The 26740-nt window shown below is 41.9% G+C and overlaps 1 protein-coding gene across 10 annotated transcripts in view; it reads right to left on the bottom strand.

Moving 5' to 3' along the window:
* LOC133404675 (tensin-2-like) overlaps nucleotides 1-26740 on the bottom strand; it is a 71534-nt gene that overhangs the window by 6191 nt on the left and 38603 nt on the right. For 7 of the 10 annotated variants that reach the window (XM_061680771.1, XM_061680802.1, XM_061680810.1 and 4 more), the window contains 18 exons: nucleotides 26414-26597; nucleotides 25331-25381; nucleotides 25116-25238; nucleotides 24258-24322; nucleotides 23251-23334; nucleotides 22865-22977; nucleotides 22292-22352; nucleotides 21451-21526; nucleotides 18809-18938; nucleotides 13992-14057; nucleotides 13179-13295; nucleotides 11336-12883; nucleotides 11069-11234; nucleotides 6607-7790; nucleotides 5300-5431; nucleotides 3676-3771; nucleotides 3510-3587; nucleotides 1465-1542 (listed from right to left, as the gene is read on the bottom strand). In XM_061680771.1, coding sequence (XP_061536755.1) covers nucleotides 1465-1542; nucleotides 3510-3587; nucleotides 3676-3771; nucleotides 5300-5431; nucleotides 6607-7790; nucleotides 11069-11234; nucleotides 11336-12883; nucleotides 13179-13295; nucleotides 13992-14057; nucleotides 18809-18938; nucleotides 21451-21526; nucleotides 22292-22352; nucleotides 22865-22977; nucleotides 23251-23334; nucleotides 24258-24322; nucleotides 25116-25238; nucleotides 25331-25381; nucleotides 26414-26597 — 4352 coding nt within the window. The remainder of the gene's footprint in view (nucleotides 1-1464; nucleotides 1543-3509; nucleotides 3588-3675; nucleotides 3772-5299; nucleotides 5432-6606; nucleotides 7791-11068; nucleotides 11235-11335; nucleotides 12884-13178; nucleotides 13296-13991; nucleotides 14058-18808; nucleotides 18939-21450; nucleotides 21527-22291; nucleotides 22353-22864; nucleotides 22978-23250; nucleotides 23335-24257; nucleotides 24323-25115; nucleotides 25239-25330; nucleotides 25382-26413; nucleotides 26598-26740) is intronic. The other 3 variants (XM_061680786.1, XM_061680819.1, XM_061680849.1) reach the window with 1 other exon arrangement.

The raw sequence follows: 26740 nt of genomic DNA, 5'->3' as shown, positions 1-26740 counted from the left end.
CTCTCTAACACTAACTGCCCTCATGTCTTCCCTCACTACATCTATCAACCTTCTCTTTGGTCTTCCTCTCGCTCTCTTGCCCTGCAGCTCCATCCTCATCATCCTTCTACCAATATACTCACTATCTCTCCTCTGGACGTGTCCAAACCATTGAAGTCTGCTCTCTCTAACTTTGTCTCCAAAACATCTAACCTTGGCTGTCCCTCTGATGAGCTCATTTCTAATCCTATCCAACCTGGTGACTCCAAGAGAGAACCTCAACATCTTCATTTCCGCCACCTCCAGCTCTGCTTCCTGTTGTCTCTTCAGTGCCACTGTCGCAAATCCGTACATCATGACTGGCCTCACCAGTCTTATAAACTTTACCTTTCATCCACCCTGTAGCCTCACTGTTCCCCCCTCCACTCTTCTCATTCTTGCACATATATTCTGTGTGATTTAAGGTAATCTCCATTCCTCTCATTTCCAGTGCATGCGTCCACTTATCTAAATGTTCCTCCACCTGCTCCCTGCTTTCACAGCAGATCAAAATGTCATCTGTGAACACCATGGTTCATGGGGATTCCAGTCTAACCTCATCTGTCAGCCAATCCATCACCACTGCAAACAGGAAGGGGCTCAGGGCTGATCTCTGATCCAGTCCCACTTCCACCTTAAAGTTTTCTGTCATACCTACAGCACACCTCACCACTGTTCTGCTGCCGTCATACATGTCCTGTAATGTTCTAACATACTTCTCTGACACTCCAGACCTCTGCATGCTGTACAGCAGTTCATCTCTGTCAGATGCTATACTTTTCCATTAACCCCCTCAAGGCAAATAAAGCATCTGTGGTACTCTTTCTAGGCATGAAACCATACTCTTTCTCACAAATACTCACTTCTGTCCTGAATCAAGCCTCCACTACGCTTTCCCATAACTTCATTGTGTGGCTCATCAACTTTATTCCTCTATAGTTCCTGCAGCTCTGCACAAACTCCCTTTATTCTTATAAATGGGCACCGGCATTCTTTCTCCAAACCTCAGGCATCTTCTCATCCACTGGAATTCTGTTGAACACCCTGGTCAAAAACTCAGCAGCCCCTTCTCCATGATCTTTGTTTTTTTCCTTTCTTTTTTTTTTAAATACAAAAAATCTTGAATAAGCCGGAATAAACCGCAAATAAGCATTTTCCAGTTTGGTTATCCCCCAAAAAAGAGAAATGAAAAAAATTAAGGGAGAAAAATAAATAAATAAATCCATGAGTGGGTGAATCTGCAGGTACTGAACCACGAGTCTCCAGGGTTCACTGTACAAGTAAACTGAGTAATGAGCTTGGTCACAGAACAAAGTAAACTTCGCAGATATGATTAATATTAATTAATACATATACAATAGCCTGCCCATATTTCACTTCCTGTAGGTGTAATGGCCATGTGCCATAATACTTGAGTCCATATAATGCAGATGTCAGTAAACTCACCTGCTCCTTGTTTGAGCAAGTCAGCAGCAGTGCTGATGTTATTCACAGGTTGAACCTCAGGCACATCCGCTATCAGATCTGACAACACACAGGACACAATTACTCAACACAAATTAAATAATATGGGTCATTTTCATAACATTTGGTAACATAATGACACTTGTACAGTGCCGTGAAAAAGTATTGGCCCCCTTCCAAATTCTTATATTTTTGCATAGTTTCCCCAGTTTAATGTTTTGAAATCATCAAACAAATGCAAACATCAGACAACTATAACCCAAGTGAACTTAAAATGCTGTTTTTTAAATGGTGATTTCATTTATTAATAACTTGTTGGGCCATCCTCAGCAGCAACAACTGAAATCAATTGTTTTGACAACTGACAATGAGTCTTTCTTTTTTCTCTGTAGAGATATTTTAGCCCACTCTTCCTTGCAAAATTGTTTGAATTCTGCAAAAATGGAGGGTTTTTTAGCATGAACGGCATTTTTAAGGTCATGCCACTGCATTTCAAGTCTGGACTTTGACTCGGCCACGCCAAAACTTCACTTTGTTCGCTTAAGCCATTCAAAAGTTGACTTGCTGGTTTGTTTTGGATTGTTATCCTGCTGCAGAACTCAAGTGCGCTTCAGCTTGAAGTCACAAACTGGTGGCTGAACATTCTCCTTCAGGATTTTCCGTTAAAGAGCAGAATTCATGGTGCCATCAATCACAGCAAGTTGTCCAGGTCCTTAAGGAGCAAAGCAGCCCAAGACCATCACACTACCACCACCATTTTTGACTGATGATGATGATAATGTTCATTTTCTGAAATGCTGTGCCACATTTACGCCAGATGTAACGAGACACACAACTTCCAAAAAGCTCAACATTCATCTCGTTAGTCCATATAATATTCATCCAAAAAGACTCATTCAGATGTTTTTTTTTTGCAAAAGTAAGACAAGCCTTTGTTCTTTTTGGTCAGCAGCAGTTTTTGCCTTGGAACTCTGCAACATATGCCATTTTTGCCCAGTTGCTTCCTTAACACTGACCTTAACTGAAACAAGGGAGGCCTGCAGTTATTGAGATGTGTTCCTTTGTGGCTTTGAGTCATTGCTGTTCTCTTGTAATCTTTGTAGACTGGCCACTCCTGGGAAGGTTCATCTGTGTCTGTCTGTGTGTGTGTGTGTGTGTGCGTGTGTGTGTGTGTGTGTGTGTGTGTGTGTGTGTGTGTGTGTGTGTGTGTGTGTGTGTACTTGTGAAGGATTGGTTGGACGAATGGAGCATGGACACAGCCTAGTAACTTTCATATTTTTGATTCTGCCGGTTTACCTTTCCCCCAGACTATTGCACGAGCACTCCTTGTTTGTCTACCTGCCTTGTACTCTGCACCTGTTGAATTGGAAAACAGCAACGGAGTCCATTCACCACACAGAACTTTGCACCCCTGGATCACTGCAATGTCCGTACTGCAATGTCCCCCCCAACTACCCCACACCCACCCCTGTAAAATCAATTTATCATTGCATCTGCCACATTGCCTCCAGCTTCTGCATGCGGGTCCTTCACACACCAGTCTTAACAGTTGCAGGTATTTTCGATCTTTTGTCCGTCTTGTGTACTTTATGCGTGTACCAGGCCTCAGATGCATTTGTGTTAGTTTTCCTGTAAAAGTCACGTTAAGAAATAGGAGAAATATCCTACACTGTAGATCAAAAGATTTAATGAATTAAATTTCATTTCGGACACCTAACGGTAAAGACATTTTGGCAACAAATGTTTGAAAAATATTACTTCAGAATAAGGGTTTTCTTAGAAACAATTCTGACCTTTTGATGGATAACAACTGCAAATAATTCAAATACTCATACCAGTAAAGTAATTGATTTTCTAAAGGAAATTCAGGGGGGCATGTCTTCACCGTTATTGATCAAATCATATGAAAATGGCCCATATATAAACATTTAAAGCATTTTAATTTTAATTCATGCATTTTAATTATGTCACATATACTGCACAAACAATAGATGTGATTAATGCATTCAAAATAAAGGAATTCTGACCTTTTTCAAGAATCTTCAGAGCACAGGGCAAAGAGATGGGTGTGATGGAGTGCTGATAGACTAATGCAGACAGACTCCCTACGAATGCACATAAAAACAGAACTAATGTTCACTCATCCCTTAGTCTTGTGTTTTTTTCCATTGAGAGACATGGTGAAAGGCCTACCAAAATAGGGCTCATTCTGACAGCCTTTAATCTTGACTCCTCGAGGGCCTGTTTCTATGAGGAAGTGCCTCACCAAATGTTCCAGAGGGTCACCTGCTGTCACAGGGCAGAAAGGTTGTTAACATGCAGTCATTATCAACGCTAATGCATGCCATGGCCACAATATTAGGTACACTTACACAATCTAAAGGAGAGATTTTGTTGAGTGTGGATTTAACAATATGGTTATTATCTATTTATTCATCGCGGGAAAATCCACAACATACGTAGAGAGACCTTATAAAAAAGTTTGTATACAGTTTTACTCTCCCCCCCACAGGCTTTAAACACATTTAAAATGATTAAAACACTTGGTTTAAATACATTGAAAACATTTAGACAAAAAAGAAATTGTAGCCATAAAATATATGGAACATACATACGTATGTGCCTTTAAGAGGTAGGCCCTGGTGGGGTGATGTGGTGGCCTGGAGGGAGGTTATGGTTGCATGTGAGCATCTAGTAGGGCTGTCCACAAATGGGTAGTGACTCGAATTGGAATTCAAGTGGCCGTGGAAAAACGATCATCGAATCTGAATTTTCTGACTCGAATCAGAACCAATCTTAAAATATCATACCTACTCAGCCTACTTTATTCTGCCAAGAGCTGCAACTGCTGCTACGCAGCAGTCACTTTAAAAAAAATTGATATTTTATGATTTTTAGCCTTTCTTTATGGCTGATGCCATTTTGACATACTGTGCATAGTTTCAGCATGTGTGCAGTTGTACGGTGGTTCGTTCTTACAGTTGAGCATTGATTATAGGTGCAAACAGTAGAGCTCCACCAAGATGATGATCTCCTCGGAAGGAGGCGTCCTATAGCCGTGCCAGAGAAGCTGCACTGATGTTCATGGCAGACGGCGACCGCAGCAGAATGAACAGAAGGAAGTTGTGCAAGATCCAACACAGCGTGTCAGATGATGAGAGCTATCTGGCTAGCTAGCTAGTTATCTTGAAAGGAGGCAGCTTTTGCCACCCAGCGTGTACATATTTACGCATTTTACAGCACTTTTACGGCGCAAAACCAATCCGGGTTCTACCTTTAGCCATGGTACGCCAAGGGATCATGGTTAATGTAAGCCATTTTTAACTAAAAAGAAATAATTTTCCAGAGGGAGAAGCTGCAGCCAAAACACGCCAGCATACTCCATTTCTGATTCAGTAGATAGTTTTGAAATAATAAAATTGGATTTTTCATTAGTTAGATTATGACAACTCTTTATTTCATAATAGTTCAAGGAATAACGGTTTGATTTTGATTCAGAAGTCATTCATTCCTGTCAACATGAGTAATGAATCTCAGCTGAGATAGGTGCCAGTACGCTCGCAACCCTAGTGAGGATAAGTGGTATGGAAAATGGATAGATGGATGGATTTAGAGGGCGAGTCCGAGCCCTAGTGTCTAGGCAAAAGTTGTGGTCAACAGCAGCTGCTGTGTATTTTACTGTTCTCTCTGTGTTCAATACATGGCTTTGCGACTGTAGCCCTCCTTTGCCGTATGTGAGGGCATTCCAGTAAGTAAGTATACTTTAAAAACCCATAACAATGATCGTGTGTGTGTGTTTATTTATTAATTTATCTACCTTTGCTGCTGTGCTGGTTGACGTTAGGAGGTGGTGTGGCCACCTTCAGTGCCAGGCCATAAGCCCCTTGGAAGGAATTACTATCCCTGATCAGGAAGGTGCCAGGCTCTCTCTCCTTCAAAGCGACGATTGCTACGATCAAACAAAACCAGAATATTAGCATTTTGATATAGTGAGTCAATGTGTTATGGCATAGAGATTTAGTGTATTTCAGAAATTCTCCTAAAGTTAGAAACAAAGTGACAGTGGAACTTGTAAATGAAAAAAAAAAGCCTTTTAAGGGGGACGAGCACATACATATGTATATGTAGATATGACTCCCCTTTTGAGCTGCGTGCCAACGGCGAGGCTAAGCTAGTAAGGGCAATCTCGTCACCACGACAAGAAAACCAAAAGAACAAGGATGCTGGCACATTGTGTGGCATATGCTTGCACACAACACCGTACAATCACAGCAAAGGAACTGGGAATAACCTTTAACAGGTAAAAATATTGTTCGGGTTTCTGTATTGATGGCACACGCTTTGGCATTGACTAAGAAGTAAACCTCATGAAACTCTGTAAAGAAATAGGCAAGTTACGTCTTATTTTCAATGTTCATGCATCGTCTTTGATGGGAACGTTGCCACCGTCAATGTGGCCGCAACATAAGCACGTCGCTGCAATACCACACTGCCGTATCTAGTCTTCATATCTGTGCATGAGCGTACCTCAAGAGAGCTTATTTCAGTGAACGTCACAGGACTAATGCACTTTGATTTTTCTTTGGCTTTTTTTTTTTTTACCTTTTTTTGCAACTTGTGAATATAAATAAAGAAGGAGTTGCTGCAACAACGGGTGGTAAGAGAAGAATGTGAGCAGAGAAGAAAAATAATATACACTAAAAGTTAAGTAAGTGGACTCAAATTTAAAGCAATAAGACACCAATTTCACCACAAACATCGTAACCAAAGCCCACTGGCCCTATAGAGTAGGGGCAGAGTGAATAGTGATTATTTGCCTCAGACAGAACTGCTACCCAACTGTAACCCCCAAGACCAAGTAATTTCAAGTGGATTGCCATTCATGGATGTTAACTGTGCTGTACTGTAATGGCTCATTCTCATTGTATTTTGACTGTATGTATTTCTTCTTTAAAACATGAACTGTATAATAAATAAAGGTTTTATGTTTGGTGACAGTTCCCTACTTTTATTATTTTTTTGAGAAAAATTTAGTGTATTTGTTTGACCAGCTTCCTGGAATGGAATGTGTTGGACCATAGAGGGGCCACTGTATAATATAGAATGTCCCCTTTTCAAACTTACCTTGCTCTCTGGAGATACCTGGCTTGTACCAGAACCTTGAACTGTCCTGAACAAACTTCACACTGACTCTGTTTCCATTCTCAGGCTCCTCAGGCTCCACAACATCATTTTGGTTCTCACAGGGTGCAATTTCCCCCACGGTGGGTGAGAAGGTGACATGGTGCTGATGCTGAGTGTTGCTGGAGTGGCTCACATTTGATTTCAGAGCCTCTGCTTCATCACTGGGTGAGCCCGGTTGAGTGTGGTGCTTCTCTGGTAGAGGCGGCTGTGGGTGAGGCAGTGGGATGGAGATGGTGGAGTAGTTGGAGACAGATATTTGTTGAAGCTGTGGGGGGTGAGCAGAGTAGCAGTGCCTCTTATTGGTGTCTATAGCTGGATTGTGCTCCATCGCCAGGTAGGAGTGTTGAGGGTGTCCGTGCTGGACAGGAATGTGATTGTGCTGATGGAGGTCAGAGCCACTCATCATCAGCTTCCTACCCAGAGTGGCAAAACCAGGAACGGGGCTATCTGAAATAGGGGATCCATCCATGCTGTTGGACTCTGCCTGGATGGACGATGGTGCAAGGGTTGGAGTTGTGGGGGAACTTGTAGATTTGGGGCTGCTGGTAGGTTTGTGGGCTTCTGGGAGGGAACCCCTGGTTGGAGAAGAACATCCATTAACCTGTGGTGAGGGACTTGTCACCGAGCTGGTGCCCTGGGTCTTGCTCAGAGGGTGACACACTGCCTGAGTTGAAGAAGAAGGCACTGCGGCGGCTTCAGAAGGGTGGCGAGTCTCAAAAGTGGGATGTAGGGGGTGGTGGGCCGGTGCAGGTGTGGTATGGAGAGTCGATGAAGGAGGGTAGACATGTCCCTGGCTTGATGCGGTTGCCGTCACAGAGTCCAAACAAGTGCTGTGTGTTGATGATGGTGCCTCATGGTTACAGTGCTGCTGTGGAGTGTTAGTTGTTGGGGACGGGACCGTTGGTGAAGTGGAGTGGTTGTGGGAGTCTATTTGAGTGGGTGAGGTTACGTTCGATGGTTGGCTTTTCATTGGTGAGGCTGACAAGTCCGTGCTGCTTCTTGGAATTTCCGTGGACTCCTGGATAATGTTACCAGAAGAGTAGTGCCCATTCTGGGGCTGTAATTCCTCATGGTCACTGCTGATGACTCTTTTCCGGATCTCATACTCTCTCCCTGGACTGGAACTAAAGTGGATGTACATAAATATTAATGTTGGACATTCTTTTAAACATTTGTCTTACATCAATAGTTGTATTGTACTACTACACTATAGGGACAAAAGTATTGGACCACCAATACATTATAGCAACACAATCTTTTACATACCATTCTAAATTGTGGTGACTATGGCCTGGTGGTCATAGCAACCCCATCCCACCAACAACCTGATAAACTGTACTCTTCCAAGTCGCCCCGCTGTGCAAGACAGAAGCCAAAGGACAACTGATGTATGCTGGACCCTAAACTAATTAACAGTCAGGGGCGGAGCCAGAGGGGAGGCTGGTGAAGCACTGGACCCCCCTGAAATCTGATTGAACGTCCCAGGTGCACCCCCCACCCCAGATGATTGACATATCACGGCACCGCACGTCCTGTCGAAAGGAGCAGTTTGCATTTTGAAATCAGTGACGCCTTTTGACTGCTAAGTCCCTCCTGTACAGTAGCTGACAAAGAGTCGTAATCCACATTTATTTGGAAAAGAAGAAGAATCGCCACAGAAGAAGATGATTTGCCCCACAGCCAATCTACAACGTCATTCTAAAGTAAGTTTTACGGTGATGTCCTAAGGAGTCACTGTTTAAAAACACTTTTGTGTTCAGATAGGAGATCGTTTTGCTATTGTAGTATATTTTAATAGTACCACAATCAGAGTTCCTTTGCAAGGGCCAAATGTTTGGAGATCTGTATTCAAGCCAACCATCTTTTCTTTGAAGTTCTACATCAAAGTACTTCCTTCAACCATTTGTATGTTTATTAGGGTTTTCATTCTCCGCCCAGATAGTAACATGTCTTGGGTTCACAACAGGCGTCCCGGTCTGCAAAGAGGATTGTTTTGCATCTTATAAGATGAGGGAACCGGGTGTGAGCGTAGTTAGAAGGTGAGGCGCCAGCAGGCGGGTGTGATTCCAAATATGGTCAAGAGGAACGGCCATCTGGCGGGTGCGCCCAGGGAAGGGCTAAATCCACGCCCAGAGAATTAAACCTTGATAAACTGAGATCCAGGGGTTTTCAGGGGCTAGCTAAAAACACTTAAGACAAACTGGTGGAGTGCTTTCAAAGAAAACTTAAGGAGGTGAGGGCATCACAAAAGTGCTGTTAATGAGTTTAACTTGTTTAAAAAAAAAATACTGTAATTCAAGTTAATTCGACCTTTATATTTCAGAGTTTGATTTCTGACCTTTCACCAGTATCACCAATTTAGCTTGTTAAAAATAGGTATAGCCTACCTGTAATTAAAGTGAATTGTGCCTTTTTATTTAAGTATTTTGTCTGTTTTATTTTATTTGTATTATTTGATTCAAAATCTCTGCCTTTTTCAACTACAAAAAAGAAGTCTGCCTTTTTATTCATAAAAAGTGTGCCTTTTTATTTCATATTTGTCATGTTTGTTCATGTTTCATGTATATCAACTGTTTTCATGTTTTCAACTGTGCATAAAGGCTTTTGTATTACTGGGCTATTTTTTTGTGTGAAATAAATTTGAGTTGCTAAAGAAGGTTAAAAATGTCGGTTGCGACTTAATGACTAAGTTAAATTTTGGCTCCTGAGGCAAAACCAGTTGGGAACCACTGAGTAGCTGAAAGTTTGAATATTAAACTTACATCTACAGTGGTTTATTTCCCCTGACATTATTTAGGCTTGAAGTGTTTTTCTTCTCCCGTCTGTTTTTGTTTATTTTTGTGCATCCTTTTTCTTCAAGCAAACCTGCCTCCGTTCTCTTGAGACGCGCGGAGAAAGACCATCCCCAAAGACCAGCTGATCTATGGTCGTAAGTAGCACAACAATCGTTGCCAGAATGTACAAAATAATTTTGGGGAAAATGCCAGCTTCACACAAATCCCAACTTTGCTCTCTCTCGCTATGACCCACTCATTTCACACTCACATTTTCATTTTTAGCCCAGCAACACACGATATTGTATTTTCGTACGCCTATTTTTCTTTCTTTCTTTTTGTCTGTCCTTTGTTCTGTAGTTAAAACCCTCTGTAGTGTTTCCCTGGAGATTTCCTTTTAGATATAATTAAATTTTCTACTATATATACTATAAATATTCTACTTCTTGTTGTGTTTTGAGTTAATCATAAACCTCTGTAATCGAGGACTCGTATTTCATAGCCTTCTAGATTATGAGACTGATCGAGATTTTTCGTCCCTTTTTTCTAAATTTTACACATCTAAAAAAGAGACGTGGTGCCCCCTTTCGGAGACAAAAATAGTGATTATGACATTAAACGTAAAATCACGCTAAACCGGAAGCGACTCAGGCGTCGCTTCCGGCTTATTTTTTTATCCTGAATTTTTTTTCTAAATCAAAATACACTGCAAAATCCAAGAACAAATGTCGTGGTCACATTCCACATTGCTTAGTTACAAACCGGGGACTACTAAAGATTAACTATATGTATTAGGACACTTGTCATTACACCTACAGGAGGTGACAATGGACAAACCTGAAAGTTTCAGTTGCATTTATAACATCATCTGCTCAAAGACCTTCGAAATGACTTTCTTTGTCCATTCATGCAGAAGAACAGAAATCACAGTAGTTTGTGGTTCAGTGCTCTCGAGTTCTTTGACGTCAAACTCACGCAAGCATGCCTTCATGGACCTTTCTTAGTCCACTGTGGAACCATTGTGCTGGACAGAGAAGGGCCTTCCCCAAACTCTTCCCGCAAAGTTGGAATCATACAACTGTGTAAAATGCCCTAATAAAAACGAATTGCAATCTAGGATGAACTGAGGAATATGTTCCAAATCCATTGAGGATATTTTCATTGTCAAGCTATTGTCTATTTATAGTATTTGTCTATATACAACTATTGAATCGTTAAGAGTGATTTAACAAGGGATACTAGAATTATATTCTGGTGGTAACCCATACCAATATTGAGAAAAAAGAATCTGCCGGGCAGGGTCAGGACTCAGGAAGCTGTTATGTGGGATTAACTTTCATTTGGATCGAATCCAGACTGCACATTTGGAAGCTATTTAAATTAAACATGGAAAATCCCGCAATCATGAGGATTGGCGAGAAGGGGCTTCCCCAAACTGTCCCCACAAAGTTAGAAGCGTAGATGTGAAGTAGTTGTGATGAAATGTGAGTAATATAGTTATAATAACAGCATGATTGCAATAAGTTGATTAGAGAGCTTGTTGCTATAATATAAAGACCAACATGTCTGCAACCTTACACAAACTTGGGTTTTGTTATCACAGAATCTCTATTAAATCAGGGGAATACCTTTCCTGCGTACGTAGAGGACTGCTGGTATGGACAGGAGTGGATGGTCCAGACATGTCTGATGGAGTAGAGCACGCACCATGGCCCTCTCTTTGGGCCCTTTTAAAAGAACCATTGGTGATGTGGTCCCTCCAGCCCACAGTTTCACCAGAGTTACAAAGACCATCTGCAAAATGGCGTTAATAATTGAAAATTCATCAGTTGGGATAAATAAAACGGCAATAAAAGACATGAATGTGAATGAATAGCATGCTGTCCATGTCTCACCAGTGCGTGAGTCAGAGCGGTATGATTGTTGCATGTCTGGATGGTGACAGTGGTGGCTGTGATTATGCTCAGCTGACCCATTGCTATGGCTGCAGGGCCCCACCATGGAGGACGCAGGTGGCAATGGCGAAGTGGACTCAGACTGGTAGCCTGAGGCATAGCCCCTGCTCTCAGACGGTGACGGCTGGTAAGGCGAGCACGGGCACACCTGCCGGGGTGTTTGGTAGCCACTGCTACTGCTGCTATACTTGAGGTCAAGATGCGAATGAACGTGGGACCGCGATGCTTCTGGAAAGGCAGCGTGACATGGAGGCAAGGGGTCGAAGTTGAAGGAGGGAAGATTGTGACCCTGTGGCCCATAGGAGGCCATGGTGTCCCTCTTGTGCCAATATTCTGCTTCTCTCTCCCTCTCCCACTGGAGCTCCGCCTCTCTGTCTCGCTTCCAGGGGAGGGAAAACTCTCGGCCACGCTTCTCCCAGTGCCTGTCCGAGGCCCCTCGGGCTAACTCTGCCTCCCTGGTTCTTCGTAGCCCCACCTCCCTCTGTTGAAGCTCTGCCTCTCTGTCCCAGTGAAAGCCGTTGCCCCGATCAAGCCTCAGGCTGTGATAGGGTGCTGCTGCTTCTTCTCTCCGGATGCCGCAATCCCTGCAAGAGCAGCCAGAGGTCGGCAAACCATCCATTAGTATTACTTCTTGGTAGGGTGGGCTGGCGGAGGACTTCTGGTGGTGAGGGTGGGGATGGTGGTGGCTGTGAGGCAGAGGAGGAAAATGGTAGGGACTGTAGTCATCCTCTCGGCAGCAGAGGTGAGCTGGTGCAGACAGAGGATAGTGATGAGGATTGCTGTGGGGGTCAAGCGAAGGGTAGGGGCAGAGATGACGTGAGGAGGTAGCTTCCAAACAGGAGCGGTGCAGGATGTGTTGCTGGTTGCTCTGGCGATCCCACACGAGGTCTGGTGGTGGGAGAGACTGGTGGGGGTTTGAACTATAGTGCTGGCACAGGTCCATGTGCGAGGGGGGAGCAGCTGAATTGGGGATTGGAGAAGGAGTCGCCCCGTGGTGCCCATTGGTACCAGGTGCTCGATCAAGGCAGTAACCATTTGGCATTAGGAGGGTGCGGTCGCATCCAGGTTCTGCACAGCGCTGAGACCGGTATCCATCTCGGCAGGAACAGGACCGGCTTAGCCTCAGCGTCCCTGTCCGTTCCGAAGGAGACGAATCGCCATCATCCAAAATGGCCGTCTCTCGTTCTGCATCCCTGCCTCCCTCTATGCCTCCAAGAAGACGCTCAAGTTCCTCTCGTTCTTGCCTTGTTGGAGGTGGTGGACGTAATGGCTCCTCATGGTGGTCAGGATGGATAGATGATTGGTTAAAAGGGCTAGAATTTGCTGAAAGGGCAGAGTCAGAGCGGTGAGGGGGGAATTGGTCGGGTCCATCATCTGCTCCAGGGCTGCTACCATTGGTTGAAGAAAGAGAACCAGAACATGGGCCCCGGCGCTTCTTTATCTGCGCATAGAGACTGCCATCAAGAGGACCTCTTGTGTGGGCAATATCTGTGGCAAAAACACAGCACTTGTTTAATATATACACTACTTACAAAAACTCAGGGATATTGGCTCTTTGTTAGAGAACAGGTAGTTGTTCAAAAAGAACTGAAAATCAGTCTTCTAAGAACTGAAAGTTGGTCTTCTCAGAACCTTGGTTGATTGATTGATCTTAACATACTATGAATTTACAGTAATTATAAACTTGAATGTCTTTCACTATTATACGGCACACTGGCATAATCTCTCACCATTCAGTAGTAGTAGCCCTTTAAACTGGTACTAAAACATAATGATATATTACCTTCAAGACTGTCTTGGTATCGCTGGTTGAAGTTCTCGTAAGAATCCCAGCGAACTACAGGGTCAGCAGTGTTGTAATCAACTGTGACAGCTGGGTCATTTTTGTGGTACTCACGACCTGTAGAGCGATGTAAAATCTGGGTCAGTACACATTTTGCCATCTGCAGTAAGTAACATTTGGAAAATGGACAGTGGATAACTATTCCAGCAAAGAGCTCGGATCACATCAAGTCCTTCCCTAATTTCCATTTTCAAAAGTTCTGAAGACTTCCAAAATAAGTGATTCAACATCAATACTCTTTGGTCATGAACCAATAGAGGTGATCCTTATCTGGCTGCCATCCACTGATTAAAACAATATCAAATGGTTGCTGTCCTTGTTGTTACATTGTTGTATTGTTGTTCCTTGGTTACACTGCCATAATGTCTATAACTATTTATATTGCCATAATGTCCCACTGTTTACACATCTATTGACGAAGCAATCCCCACCCCGCAGTAGAAAAATCAACCAGGTTCTAATTTATCATTCCAAATGTTACCATGGAGAGCTGAACTGAACAGCAGGCAACAATGACAACAAACAATAATTCAGCATGAAGACGAACTGGAAAACCTTTTGATGTGGTCTGGTTTGGGGGGTAAGCATTTTTGGTTTTTTTTTTTTGTCAGCTGAGCTTGACGATGTTTGGCATAAAACTAATGGTTTACTAATATTTTTAAAACAATCCTTTGGCTTTAACCTTAGTTTGTCTTGTCTGATCCTGAGTCAGAGATGAATTGAAGATTATCATGTTAACGAGAGTGCACCGACCTTTGATCTTCTCAGGTCCAGTGGAAAAGACAAACTCCACAGTGGCATCGGATGGAAAACGTTCATCTTGGGGGAACAAAGGAAATACATGGATGAATACTAAGGTAGAGCCTTAAAGACTATGAAGATTATTTATTCACATCTGGACGTTATAGCAATTTGTGGAAAATCTAATCTACTCATGAGACTAACAATGTTGGTCAACATTGTTGTATGGACATATAATGCAATTGTTTCCCCTAGTATGGACTATATCTTCCACAGAGGTGTTCTCAGTTACATAAAAACACTTAAGTACATCTGTGATGCTTCTTTAATGACTTGGGTTCCAAAACTACCAAACAATTTCTCAGTATCACACATTTTGTGTTCCATGAAAAACAGATCCAGGCTGGAAATGATGTAATTAGAAACAGAAACAAATATCCATCCATCCATCTTCTACATCGCTAATCCTCACTAGGATCACAGGTGTGCGGGAGCCAATCCCAGGTGACTTTAGAGGCATGCTACACCCTGCCTGGATTGCTCGGCAGCCATTCCCATGGAACATACAGACAGCCATACACATTCACAATCACACCTAAGGTTCCTTTGGAGTCTTGAATTAACCGAACATGCGTGTTTTTGGAATGTGGGAGGAAACCAGAGTACCCAGGGAAACCCCACACAAGCACGGAAAGCACATGCAAACGCCACACAGCAAGGTCGCGACCCAGATTCGAACCCACAACTCTGAATTGTAAGGAGGATGTGCTAAACACTTTTTAAGCACCCATAAACAAATATAAAACAAATATACATATATATACACAGGAATCTTGTTTGATGTGCGTCCTGTGTCTGAGACAACACAAAAATTAGCGGGACTCATAAAGTATGATCAATCTGCGTTTTCGGACGCAGGTCTTAGTACTCTGGCATGATGCTGGAAATCCATCAATTTTCTGAGCTGCTTCTCCTCACGAGGGTCGCGGGCGTGCTGGAGCCTATCCCAGCTATCATCGAGCAGGAGGCAGGGTACACCCTGAACTGGTTGCCAGCCAATCCCAGGGCACATACAAACAAACAACCATTCGCTCTCGCATTCACACCTACGGGCAATTTAGAGTCGTCAATTAACCTACCATGCATGTTTTTGGGATGTGGAAGGAAACCGGAGTGCCCGGAGAAAATCTACGCAGGCACGGGGAGAACATGCAAACTCCACACAGACGGGGCCGGGGATTGAACCCCGGTCCTCAGAACTGTGAGGCTGACGCTCTAACCAGCTCACCCACCGTGCCGCCACTGGAAATCCAGCATATGAAATTTTTGGGGGATGAAACAGGACTAATTTGGTCGCATATGCGCCCTAATTTCTGAATGGTGAAAAAAAAAAAAGAAATAAATACATTTTAAAAAGAAACAGTGGATGCATACAGGTGCCCAGTCATTTCAGGAAGAAAAAAAGACTTCCACGACTTGAAAGCAGACACAAGATGGGTTTCATCGTGGTTTCTAAACCAACAGAGATAGTGAAGAGCGGGGACCCTCTGTCTGATTGGCTGTGTGCGTGTGTGTGCGCGTAGGTGTGCGTTTGAAACGCAGGCGTTGCGTACACAAAGCTAAGTTTTCTGATGGTGAGCCGATAGCTGCAGTTACCGAAAATTCAGGGGCATGAATTGAGTTAGTCCCAGAGCCTAATGCCACCACAACGATGTGGGAACATTTTGGATTCAAGCCAGATGAACGTTCCTGAATCACGCTAACACCAACGAGCTGGTATGTCGAATTTGTAAGAAGTCACAACAAAGACAACACAACTTAAAACCTCAATGGCAAAATCCATTTCACCCAATTTCTTCAGCTGGGACTAAAAAACACGGTGGGACATTTCCCATTTCCCGTAAGCTTGCAATTATGGAACCCTTTGCCCAACAATGCGAATACAAACGTGAATATGGCGCACGTATGCTCACATTACATGCAGTATAGCGTTACTATTGTAAGAGATGTAGGCAATAAACATGTTGACAAAGCAGCTTTTAAAGAAAGGCTGGAGACTTTTAAAACTAGTACACATATTGAATCAAAACAGGTTGCTTTGATCTAATTGTGTTGTTATTAATGTTGCTATTTGGCACTTTTTCTTAACCAACTGGAAACTTGACTGGCAGTATATTGCCTAAGCCATTAATGACTGTTTATACCTCTGTGCCAAATTTTAATTTGTTGAAGTGCAATTTTTGTGAACAGAGCCTGAGTCTATTTTAGTTTATCGAAGATATTTTATTTGTTGTTCTGCATTACAAAGTCAATATTCTTTATTCCTAGAATTAGAATTAAAAGTGAATTGTTCTTAAAAAGGATGTACTTTAATTATTATGATCTGATATCATTATACTGCAGCTGAAATAAGTATTTCACACATCACTCATTAAATATATTTCCAAAGGTGCTATTGACCTGAAAATTTCACTAGATGTTGGGAACAACCCAAGTAATCCATACATACAAAGAAAGTAGAAATCAGATAATGATATTTTTTCTGATAAGATCAGAAATTAAGTTGTGTGTAATAAGGTGAAATGACACAGGGAAATAGTATTGAACACGCCAACTAGTATTTACTTAACACTTTGTACAAAAGCCTTTGTTCGCAATGACAGGTTCAAGACGCCTCCTGTATGGAGAAACTAGTCGCATGCATTGCTCTGGTGTGATTTTGGCCCATTCCTCCACACAAGCAGTCTTCAAATCTTGAAGGGTCCGTGGGCTTCTTTGATGGATCTTGAGTTTCAGTTCTTTCCATAGATTTTGATTGGATTCAAGTCAGGTGATTGGCTGGGCCAGTCTAGCAGCTTTATTTTTTTTTCCAATTGCGTTTCCTTGGCAGTAAGTTTTCGAGCATTATCCTGCTGAAATGTCCACCCTCATTTCATTTTCATCATCCTCGTAGATGGCAGCAGATTTTTGTCAAGAATGTCTCTGTACATTTGCCCATTCATCCTTCCTTCAATAATGTGAAGTTTACCAGTACCATTTGCTGAAAAGCAGCCCCACACCGTCGTGTTTCCACCACCGAACTTGACTGTTGGTATGGTGTTTTTAGGGTGATGTGCAGTGCCATTTCTCCTCCAAATGTGGTGTGCATTATGGGATCCACACAGTTCAATTTCGCTCTCATCCGACCAGACTATATTCTCACAGCATTCTGGCTTGTCCAAATGTTGTTTAGCAAACTTTAAACGAGCTTGGACATGTTTTTTTTTTCAGCAATGGGGTCTTGCGTGGTGAGCGTGCATACAGGCTATGGTGGCGAAGTATATTACTCACTGTTTTCATTGTGACAACAGTACCTGCTTATTCCAGGTATTTTTGAAGCTCTCCGCAGGTGGTCCTTGGCTCTTGGACAACTATTCTGATTATTCTTTGCACTCCTCTGTCAGAAATCTTGTGAGGAGAACCTGATCGAGGTAAAGTTATGGTGGTATGATTGGCTTTCCGCTTACGTATTATGGCCCCAACCGTGCTCACTGGAACGTTCAGAAGCTTAAATATGCGCCTATAACCAATGCCATCGTTATGTTTCGCAACAATTACTTTTCGATAGTCTTGAGACAGCTCTCTGCTCTTACCCATCATGAGATGTCTTGACACACACCTTGGCAATGAGACCTTTTTGTAGGCCATCAATTAGGACTGAACCATCTGATATTTATTTCCACTGAAAAAGGACTGGATTGCTGTTTGATTATTGATAGATTTTAGGTGTTGTCTGGCTTTCCAAGCCTTTTCCATGCCCACCTCTGTTTCTTCATGTGTTCAATACTTTTTCGTTGTGTCATTTCACATTTTTACACACTGTTACACACCTATTAAATACTTACTTCAGCCGCTGTATCAGTGGCATACAAAACATCAACGATACTATTGTTTGTCGTGATAGTTCTGTGGAAAATATATTTTCCTAAAAAAATGTGCTATCCTGACAGGCCTAAACACATAATGTACGGATAGAAAAAAAGATCAATGGATACCACAAAAATATTGTACAAACAGTATAAAAAAATAAAGTAACACCTGTGATAGAAATCTGCAATATAGCAGCACCGTGAAGCAAGAACCATGATATAGCGTAGGATTACTCTATCTGTATTCCGTGATGATAAGTTGAAAGGACTAATTGTTTCCGGGATGGGACTCACTATTTCCATGACATGTGCATCCTGGGACTCACATAGTCTCAAGTGTAAAATGATCTATGTATACAGTAGATGTATAAAATAAACACTAATTACACGAATAAAGGATCCTCTCACAGTATTTTCAGTGTACCAAAAGATTAATTTGTATTACAGAGATTTACAGAGGCTAAAGTCACTGTTGGTGTCGTGGTACATTCGTCTGACTTCAGTGACTCAGTGACAGTGTAAATGTGATTGTGAATGGTAATCTGTCTCTATATCTACCCTGTGACTGACTGGTGACTAGTGGAGGGTGCGGTCTGCCTTTTGCCCAATGTCAGCTGGGATGGGCTCCATATCCCTGCGACCCTGAACTGGATAAGAAGTACAGAGGATGGATGGATCGATGGGGATTAAGATGTATTATGAATCCAAACTGTACCATATGCTGGTAGAAATGTATGTTAAAATAATACAGTCCTATAAAAACACAATTTAAAATATTTGCAAAGGAAGCCATGTATTTTTTTTTAAACCCTGGGGACGGATATGCATTTGTATCATTTAACCACGAATAAACAATCAAATCCAATACAAAAGCTGTATCAGTTCTGAGTAATTTGCCCATCTCATATACTGTAAACATACCTGTACAAGCCTCGTCCAATTCTCCTTTACCGAACCACAGCTGGAATCCATGGATGGTGCAAGTGTGGAACTGCAGCCTGAACACATTGTCCCTGTCAGCACTGTGGGCTCGTCTGTGGTAACATTTGACCTGCAGGGAGCAGCATAGAGTGAGGCAGACGCATAAAAGTACAGTAGGCCTCCTGGTCATGGTCAAAAAATGCAATCTTATACACTTCCCCAATAAAGACAAAGCACACACATAAATCTGTTTTATGCCTGATTTGATCACAACAAAACTCAGGGGTGGTATTTGCTTTTGTTTCTTTTCAGGGTTATTTTTTGCAGCACACTTAATGAATTAAGTCAGGTGGAGAAGCTTTTTTTCCAAAAGAATATAATATCCATAAATAAAAATTTCAAAACCTGAAATATCAATTTCAATATCAATGAGGTCACAGGCAAAAAAAAGTGATGGGGGGCATATTTGTGTGATATGTGGGCATTGATATGACATGCTGTGATGCATTAACCAGTATTAGTCTCCAGCTACATTATGACAGTATATTATACAACCCCAATTCCAATGAACACATTGTGTGTGTTGGGACATTGTGTGTGCTGGGACATTGTGTTAAAAATAAATAAAAACCGAATACAATGATTTGCAAATCATGTTCAACCTATATTTAATTGAATACACTACAAAGACAATATATTTAATGTTCAAACTGATCAACTTTATTGTTTTTAGCAAATAATCATTAACTTAGAATTTTATGGCTGCAACACGTTCCAGAAAAGCTGGGACAGGGTCATGTTTACCACTGTGTTACATCACGTTTTCTTTTAACAACATTCAATAAACGTTTGGGAACTGAAGACACTAATTGTTGAAGCTTTGTAGGTAGAATTATTTCCCATTCTTGCTTGATGTACAGCTTCAGCTGTTCAACAGTCCGGGGTCTCCGTTGTCATATTTTACCCGTCATAATGCGCCACACATTTTCAATGGGAGACAGGTCTGGACTGCAGGCAGGCCAGTCTCGTACCCGCACTCTTTTACTACAAAGCCGCGCTGTTGTAACACATGCAGAATTTGGTTTGGCACTGTCTTGCTGAAATAAGCAGGGGCATCCATGAAAAAGACATTGCTTGGATGGCAGCATATGTTTCTCCAAAACCTGTATGTACCTTTCAGCATTAATGGTGCCTTCACAGATGTGTAAGTTACCCATGCCATTGGCACTAACACAGCCCCATACCATCACAGATGCTGGCTTTTGAACTTTGCGTCCGGATAACATAACAGTCCGGATGGTTCTTTTCCTCTTTGGACAATTTCCAAAATACATTTGAAATGTGGACTCGTCGGACCACAGAACACTTTTCCGCTTTGCATCAGTCCATCTTAGATGAGCTCAGACCCAGAGAAGCCGGCAGCGTTTCTGGGTGTTGCTTTTGCTTTGCATAGTAGAGTTTCAAGTTGCACTTACGGATGTAGCGCCGAAATGTATTTACCGACATTGGTTTTCTGAAGTGTTCCCGAGCTCATGTGGTGATATCCTTTACACATTGATGTGAATGTCGTGTTCTCCGGGCCAAAGAGGAAAAGAACCAGCCGGACTGTTATGGACGCAAAGTTCAAAAGCCAGCATCTGTGATGGTATGGGGCTGTGTTAGCGCCAATGGCATGGGTAACTTACACATCTGTGAAGGCACCATTCATGCTGAAAGGTACATACAGGTTTTGGAGAAACATATGCTGCCATCCAAGCAACATCTTTTTCATGGATGCCCCTGCTTATTTCAGCAAGACAATGCCAAACCACATTCTGCACGTGTTACAACAGCGTGGCTTCGTAGTAAAAGAGTGCGGGTACTAGACTGGCCTTCCTGCAGTCCAGACCTGTCTCTCATTGAAAATGTGTGGCGCATTATGAAGCGTAAAATACGACAACGGAGACCCCGGACTGTTGAACAGCTGAAGCTGTACATCAAGCAAGAATGGGAAAGAATTCCACCTACAAAGCTTCTACAATTAGTCTCCTCAGTTCCCAAACGTTTATCGAATGTTGTTAAAAGAAAAGGTGATGTAACACAGTGGTAAACATGACCCTGTCCCAGCTTTTATGGAACGTGTTGCAGCCATAACATTCTAAGTTAATGATTATTTGCTAAAAACAATAAAGTTTGAGTATTAAATATCTTGTCTTTGTAGTGTATTCAATTAAACATAGGTTGAACATGATTTGCAAATCATTGTATTCTGTTTTTATTTATGTTTAACACAACGTCGCAACTTCATTGGAATTGGAGTTGTATTATTTCGCTATTATACCATATTATATTCAAATTTTGGCTAGAATGAGAAATGCTAGTTAGACAGAATTTCTTGTTGAAAATGGCATTTGGGTAGAACAATTAGAGTGACTTATTTACTGCCAAAAGAACGTACCAAAGACTTCTGAGGTGGGAATACAGTATTGCATGACTCTAGGAAGAACCAATTAAGTTTGGCATGGTCTGTTTGGATTCCGACTACTTTTTTTATATATACATTGGCAGTGGACCACCCTATTTTGTAAATGTTTGTTTCGGATATTGTCACGATATTAACCTGATCTGGGCTTCTCTGTCATTTCCTTTCAGTGTGAACTCACCATGATGTCACCTTTAAGCAGTAGTGCTGGTTCGATGGTCACGCATAGGCGCCTTCCCCCGCTTCCTTGAAGGTCACTATAGACCAAACATAGAGCAAAACACATGACTAAAGAAAGGTACAAGACAGACTTTGTGGCCCAATATGGGGAAAGAAAACAATGGATTTGCGACTAATCTGGCAGACTGCTTTTGTTTGTTTGTTTTTTTGTTTTTTGCATTATATTGATCTTGAAAGGCAGTGGGGCTGTTTTTTTAATGTGAACAAAATGGTGAGCCTAATGTTGTAAAACAGAAATTGGGGGTGCAATTAAATAACAATAAAAACAAACAGCCCCACACAATTAATGAAGGACAGGCATGTTCCCCAACTCAATTTGCGCCCCTCCCAGTGTCCAAGCCAACCACAGCATTGTCGAATTGAATAAATAAACACCCCATATAAAATAGGTGTCTCATTTTATCACCCTCAGGATGCGTGGTACTCGGGGGGTAAAAATAGGAGGTGACACAGGTTGCTGGTCGAGACTTACTTTACTATATTCATAGTATACAAATAAATGCCTTATCCATAATAGACACCTGATGCCCCTAGCCAGTTACTGGAAGAAGGAAAAATTACTGTACATGTAAGGTTTGTACTAAAAAAAAAGAACATCTACTGAATCTGGTGGGGCACAGCCGCAAAATAATCACAGAACAAAAATAATGAGTTTGATTGATTTTAGCATCGAACAGCAGTGGAAGGACTAGAATAGTCAGCAGGAATACAGTTGGAGACAGAGATTTTAATATAATGAGATAAGTCTAGTCATACACATTATTTATTGCCAAGAGACTCACTATATGCCTGAAGTGTAGACCAACTGCATTGACTGGTAGATCTTCAGGAAGGGGTAGTAACCTGTAGAGACATTTAGACAGAAGGCGTACTTATGATCATCATAAAGTCAGAGGAATGTGCTGACTGCCATCCTTCCATCCTGATGGAGTCCATCATTATATTAAAGATAAACACACTTGTGATTGTGAGGGTGGCGTGCTGAATGTGACCAACTATGACAGTGTAAATGGTTCACATTGCTAGGATTCAGCACAGAGACCTGTAGAGGCATCAGTCCCACACACCACGTGTTACCATTGTGCATTTTGTCAGACTGCATAGATCTGACAAACTCGTGAGCCACATTGTTTTCAGCAGACTCCAAATAGTTTAGTTGCTAACTTGGTGACAAAAGTATTGAGACACATGGTCCATAACACTTCTTCAAGGAAGACATTTCTGTGATAGTGAAGACATCCAGAACCCCCTATGTGAGGCTATAGGTCACTGACGTTCAACCGGGCTCACAATCTCTCTTGTCATAGTTATCGCAGGATTGTCAATTAAATTAACCAATGCTAGTAAACACAAACCTCCTTCCCCTTGGAAGTTGGGGAGTGATGGGATTAGAACTTGGTGGAGGAAAAGTGGGCTGCTGTTCATCTTGATGGCTCCTGACAGAAGACCCCCAAAGTAATAGATATACCTGAGAGAGATGTAAAACATATTTGCATGAGTGAAAGAGCTCACGGGAATCGAGAGTTGGAGAGTGAAAACAATTTGTCAACTATTATCAAATTTTAAATCATCAACGATTATAATATTTTAAATCATACAATGGGAGCCACGGAACAAAGAATAGAATAGAGGTAGGCTCACCCAAACCCCTTCACCTTCATCCCATCCTGTTTGCCATGCCCCCCCCACCACCCCCAAAAACACACACATATACACTCCTCTCTGATTCACCCTGGATTACCTGTTTTGGGATGGCTGGAGGGAAGTGGACAGCTTATCTTCACAAAACTTCCTCATGGCCAGAGTACTGAGAGCCTGGTCCGCCCTGCTCAGAAATGCAAGTGCACATGCAACCACAAACACACACAATCACTCTCACACACACACACACACATACGCACACACACGTGCTTTCAGCAGAAAATTTCCACGATGGATCTCACACGAGACTCGCTCCATGCCAGAAATGACATGGAGAGGATACAGCTGACACTGGCCACAGAATTCCAGTATTTCTGTGCTAAATCCACAAGTCTTAATTCATTTTTTCAGGAAAGTCAGAATTGAAATTATATAGTATATTCCTGCACATTGAGGAAGGAATTACATGCGTAAGGCAAATGACCTATAAATTTCGCCATCGTTTTTTATTATTCAAGTTATGGGTTGTCTCAATATTAACTTATTTTTACCCTTGTGTGACAGTTATAAATGCTAAAATGTTCATTAATAAATTACCTGTCCAGCTGATGAAGGTTTTATGATGGGATAAACAGATTATTTGCATTTCTATTCAAAATCTGAACAAATTAAATCCATCCATCCACTCTCTTTCGTTACCACTTACGCTCATTAGGGTCACAGGTGAGCTGGAGTCTATCCCAGCTGACTTTGGGCAATAGGCGGTGCACACCCCGGACTGGTTGCCAGTCAATTGCAGGGCACATAGACCAACAAGTATTCACACTCAGATTTACACAAAGGTCAATTTCAGGTCTTCAATGAACCTAAGGTACGTTTTTGGGATGTTGGAGGAAGTCCCGGAGAAAACCTATTTAAGTACAGGGAGAGCGTGCAAAATCCACACATGGAGGATGAGATTCGAACCTCGAACTTCAGAACAGTGAGGCAGATATGCTAAACACTGGGCTACCTTGCTGCCAACAAAATAATTATCTTTTTGTAATTATTTGACTGGGTTAAATCAAATACAGAGCAAACGTGATGCTTGATGTTTAAAACACTCACCCTGCTGAGATCTTGCTATAGTGCATGTAGGCTGCAATGATCACCCCTGTTTTTCCTTTGTTACCCTGCAGGATGAAGACCAGCGACAATGTAAAACATTTTTATATATTTAATAATATATTTTATATTTTTTTTTATATGGATTGTAAGAGATTTGACCATTTTTACATTTGCACATACACACATACTAGAATGAACGAGCTCAAATTATCAAGCTCTCACGCCATGATGTTTTCTTCCAAACATCCAGAAGCATTCCAAGAACATTCCAGCATCAAATTCCTAATGTGACCCCTCCAGATAGCAGGAAGGAGACATTCACAAATTAAAGCTTTTTGGGCAGTGCGCCTCTCAGTGAAGGGCTCTTCATTGCCCAAAGAACGTGTTTACTCTCGTCTTTAGCGGGAATTACAGCTGGGACAGAATACATGTGGCTGTGGAACGTCAGCACACCACAGATGTAGTCTGGTTTCAGGATTTAAATTCTCCCTGACCAAAACCATTACCATCCAGTCAAGCTGCTTAGTGCTTGGTCACCCTTGTTGTCTGCTAGTCTTCAAAGCAGTGGGAAAGTTAACATTTCTCTACTCAAATGTTACAATCTCTACATGGTGGTATGCACAGGTTTAACATAAACGTGTTTGTTTGTGTCCAACTTCCTGGCTACAGCTTTTAATACATCAACCTTACTTCCATGTAACTATGCAGAAGGATGATCCTATTCATTATTTGGAAATGTTTTGCGCCTCCATTGATTTTCTCCTACTGTATTTTCTTACATCTGAGCGTTTTCAACCCTGGGAAATACCTACATCTGTCTGAAAAAAACAAAAAAACTGTGGACCCATGAACTCTGACCTTGCAGTGCAGGACCACCACGTGTTGGGGGTCAGATGTCAACCACGTCTCCATGGCTTTACATATGGCGCATATCTTGTCCAGCGGCGGGGCGTGGAGGTCGGGCCAGCCAAAGTCGTGAACCTAATGATGGACACAGGCGGAGGAAAGAATCATGTGATCGGAAGAGATTTAATGAAATGTTTGGGAAAAACGCAGCCAATAATGAATGCCACCTTTGGATTTAGTCGGCTCATGTCGTGGCGCCTTTCAGAAAGATTGAGGAGCTGGAACAGAAAAAAATTTCTTGATCAGTGCAATACTAATTTAACCCTATGCACTGTATAATACCGCTGAGATGCTTTTTTTTTTAATATTTTCGCTCTAATCTATCAAAATAAGGTGAGCAAAAAAAAAAAAAAAAAAAGAACTACCTTTCAGTGTGATGCAGTGCAGTGCCCAATCAAAATTCCAAACTACAGTCATAATATATTATTCAGCTCTTGTATAGCAGGATATCATTGTATTGGTAAAGTACCTAATGTTAGGGATGTCCCGATTCAACTTTTTCACTTCCGATCTGATCCCGCTATTGCAGCCTTGAGTTTTGGCAGATGCCGATGTCGGTCCGATCCAATTTCAGCAAGAATCATACATATTTATTTTGTAGTATGGAATGTTAGAAAAGTCTTGATCAAGTGATATTGACCCATTTATTATTAACCAATGGGTTACATAATCTAACTGCGTCTTGACCTCTGAGTGGCAGTGTTGTGCACGCAATGAGATACGCAGTAACAAAGAAAGAGAAGAAGTTGGGATCGATTATGGTTAATAAAACTCATTTTTCACAGTTTGAAGAATATATGCCTGAGAGTATTGTTATATTCCCAGTTTGTATGTATTCATGCAGCGTTTGTGTACCAATATTCATCAACTTGAGAGATATAAGTGCGGCGAGTTCGATGCTAATCTTTGTTAGCTCGTCAATAGTGTTTTTCATTCATTGTGTGTTAGCTTTGAGCTAGCGATTTTTGTGAACACAAGCGAAGAAAGAAACAAAGTCTGTGATGTATTTGAACATTTAATAGGTGTAATTGTTATGTTATGTGTGTTGAGTTTTAAAGTGAAATTCAACTGGCGTGTTAATAAATGACTTAAAATCCAGTAGATCCGATACCAGGTTTTTTTTTTGCTGATATCGGACCGGATTTCCGATCTCAAACATCAGAACGGGACACCCCTCCCTAATGTCGTGTCCAGTATGAATATGATACGATGTGCTATAAGAAACAAACAGTCATCAGCAGTTTCCTCACCAAAAACTTGTCTTGATGCTTGGACTTGAGCATGGCGGCCACCTCCTTCAGGTTGAGGCGGTACCGCTGCTCTTCCAGCTTGGGCGGGAAGAAGACGGAGATGATCCTCTCTGTGATATAAGTGAGGTCAAAGTCGTAATGGCGCTCCATCACTCGCTCCATCACGCGGTCCACACTGAAGCTCCTGCGTGGGGTAAAGGTTATTGACGGTTGTATGTGGAAGCATGAACATGTCCAGGAAAAGAAACATGTGCTGAAATCAAACCCTCTACAATGAAGGACCCGTGACAATTTGAGAGAAAAGTAATTAAAGTACAGTAAGACACA

This window comes from Phycodurus eques, chromosome 1, assembly GCF_024500275.1.
Source record: "Phycodurus eques isolate BA_2022a chromosome 1, UOR_Pequ_1.1, whole genome shotgun sequence".
Classification (NCBI taxonomy): domain Eukaryota; kingdom Metazoa; phylum Chordata; class Actinopteri; order Syngnathiformes; family Syngnathidae; genus Phycodurus; species Phycodurus eques.
The sequence above is the reverse complement of the archived record's forward strand: the minus strand, read 5'-3'. Positions and strand labels throughout refer to the sequence as shown.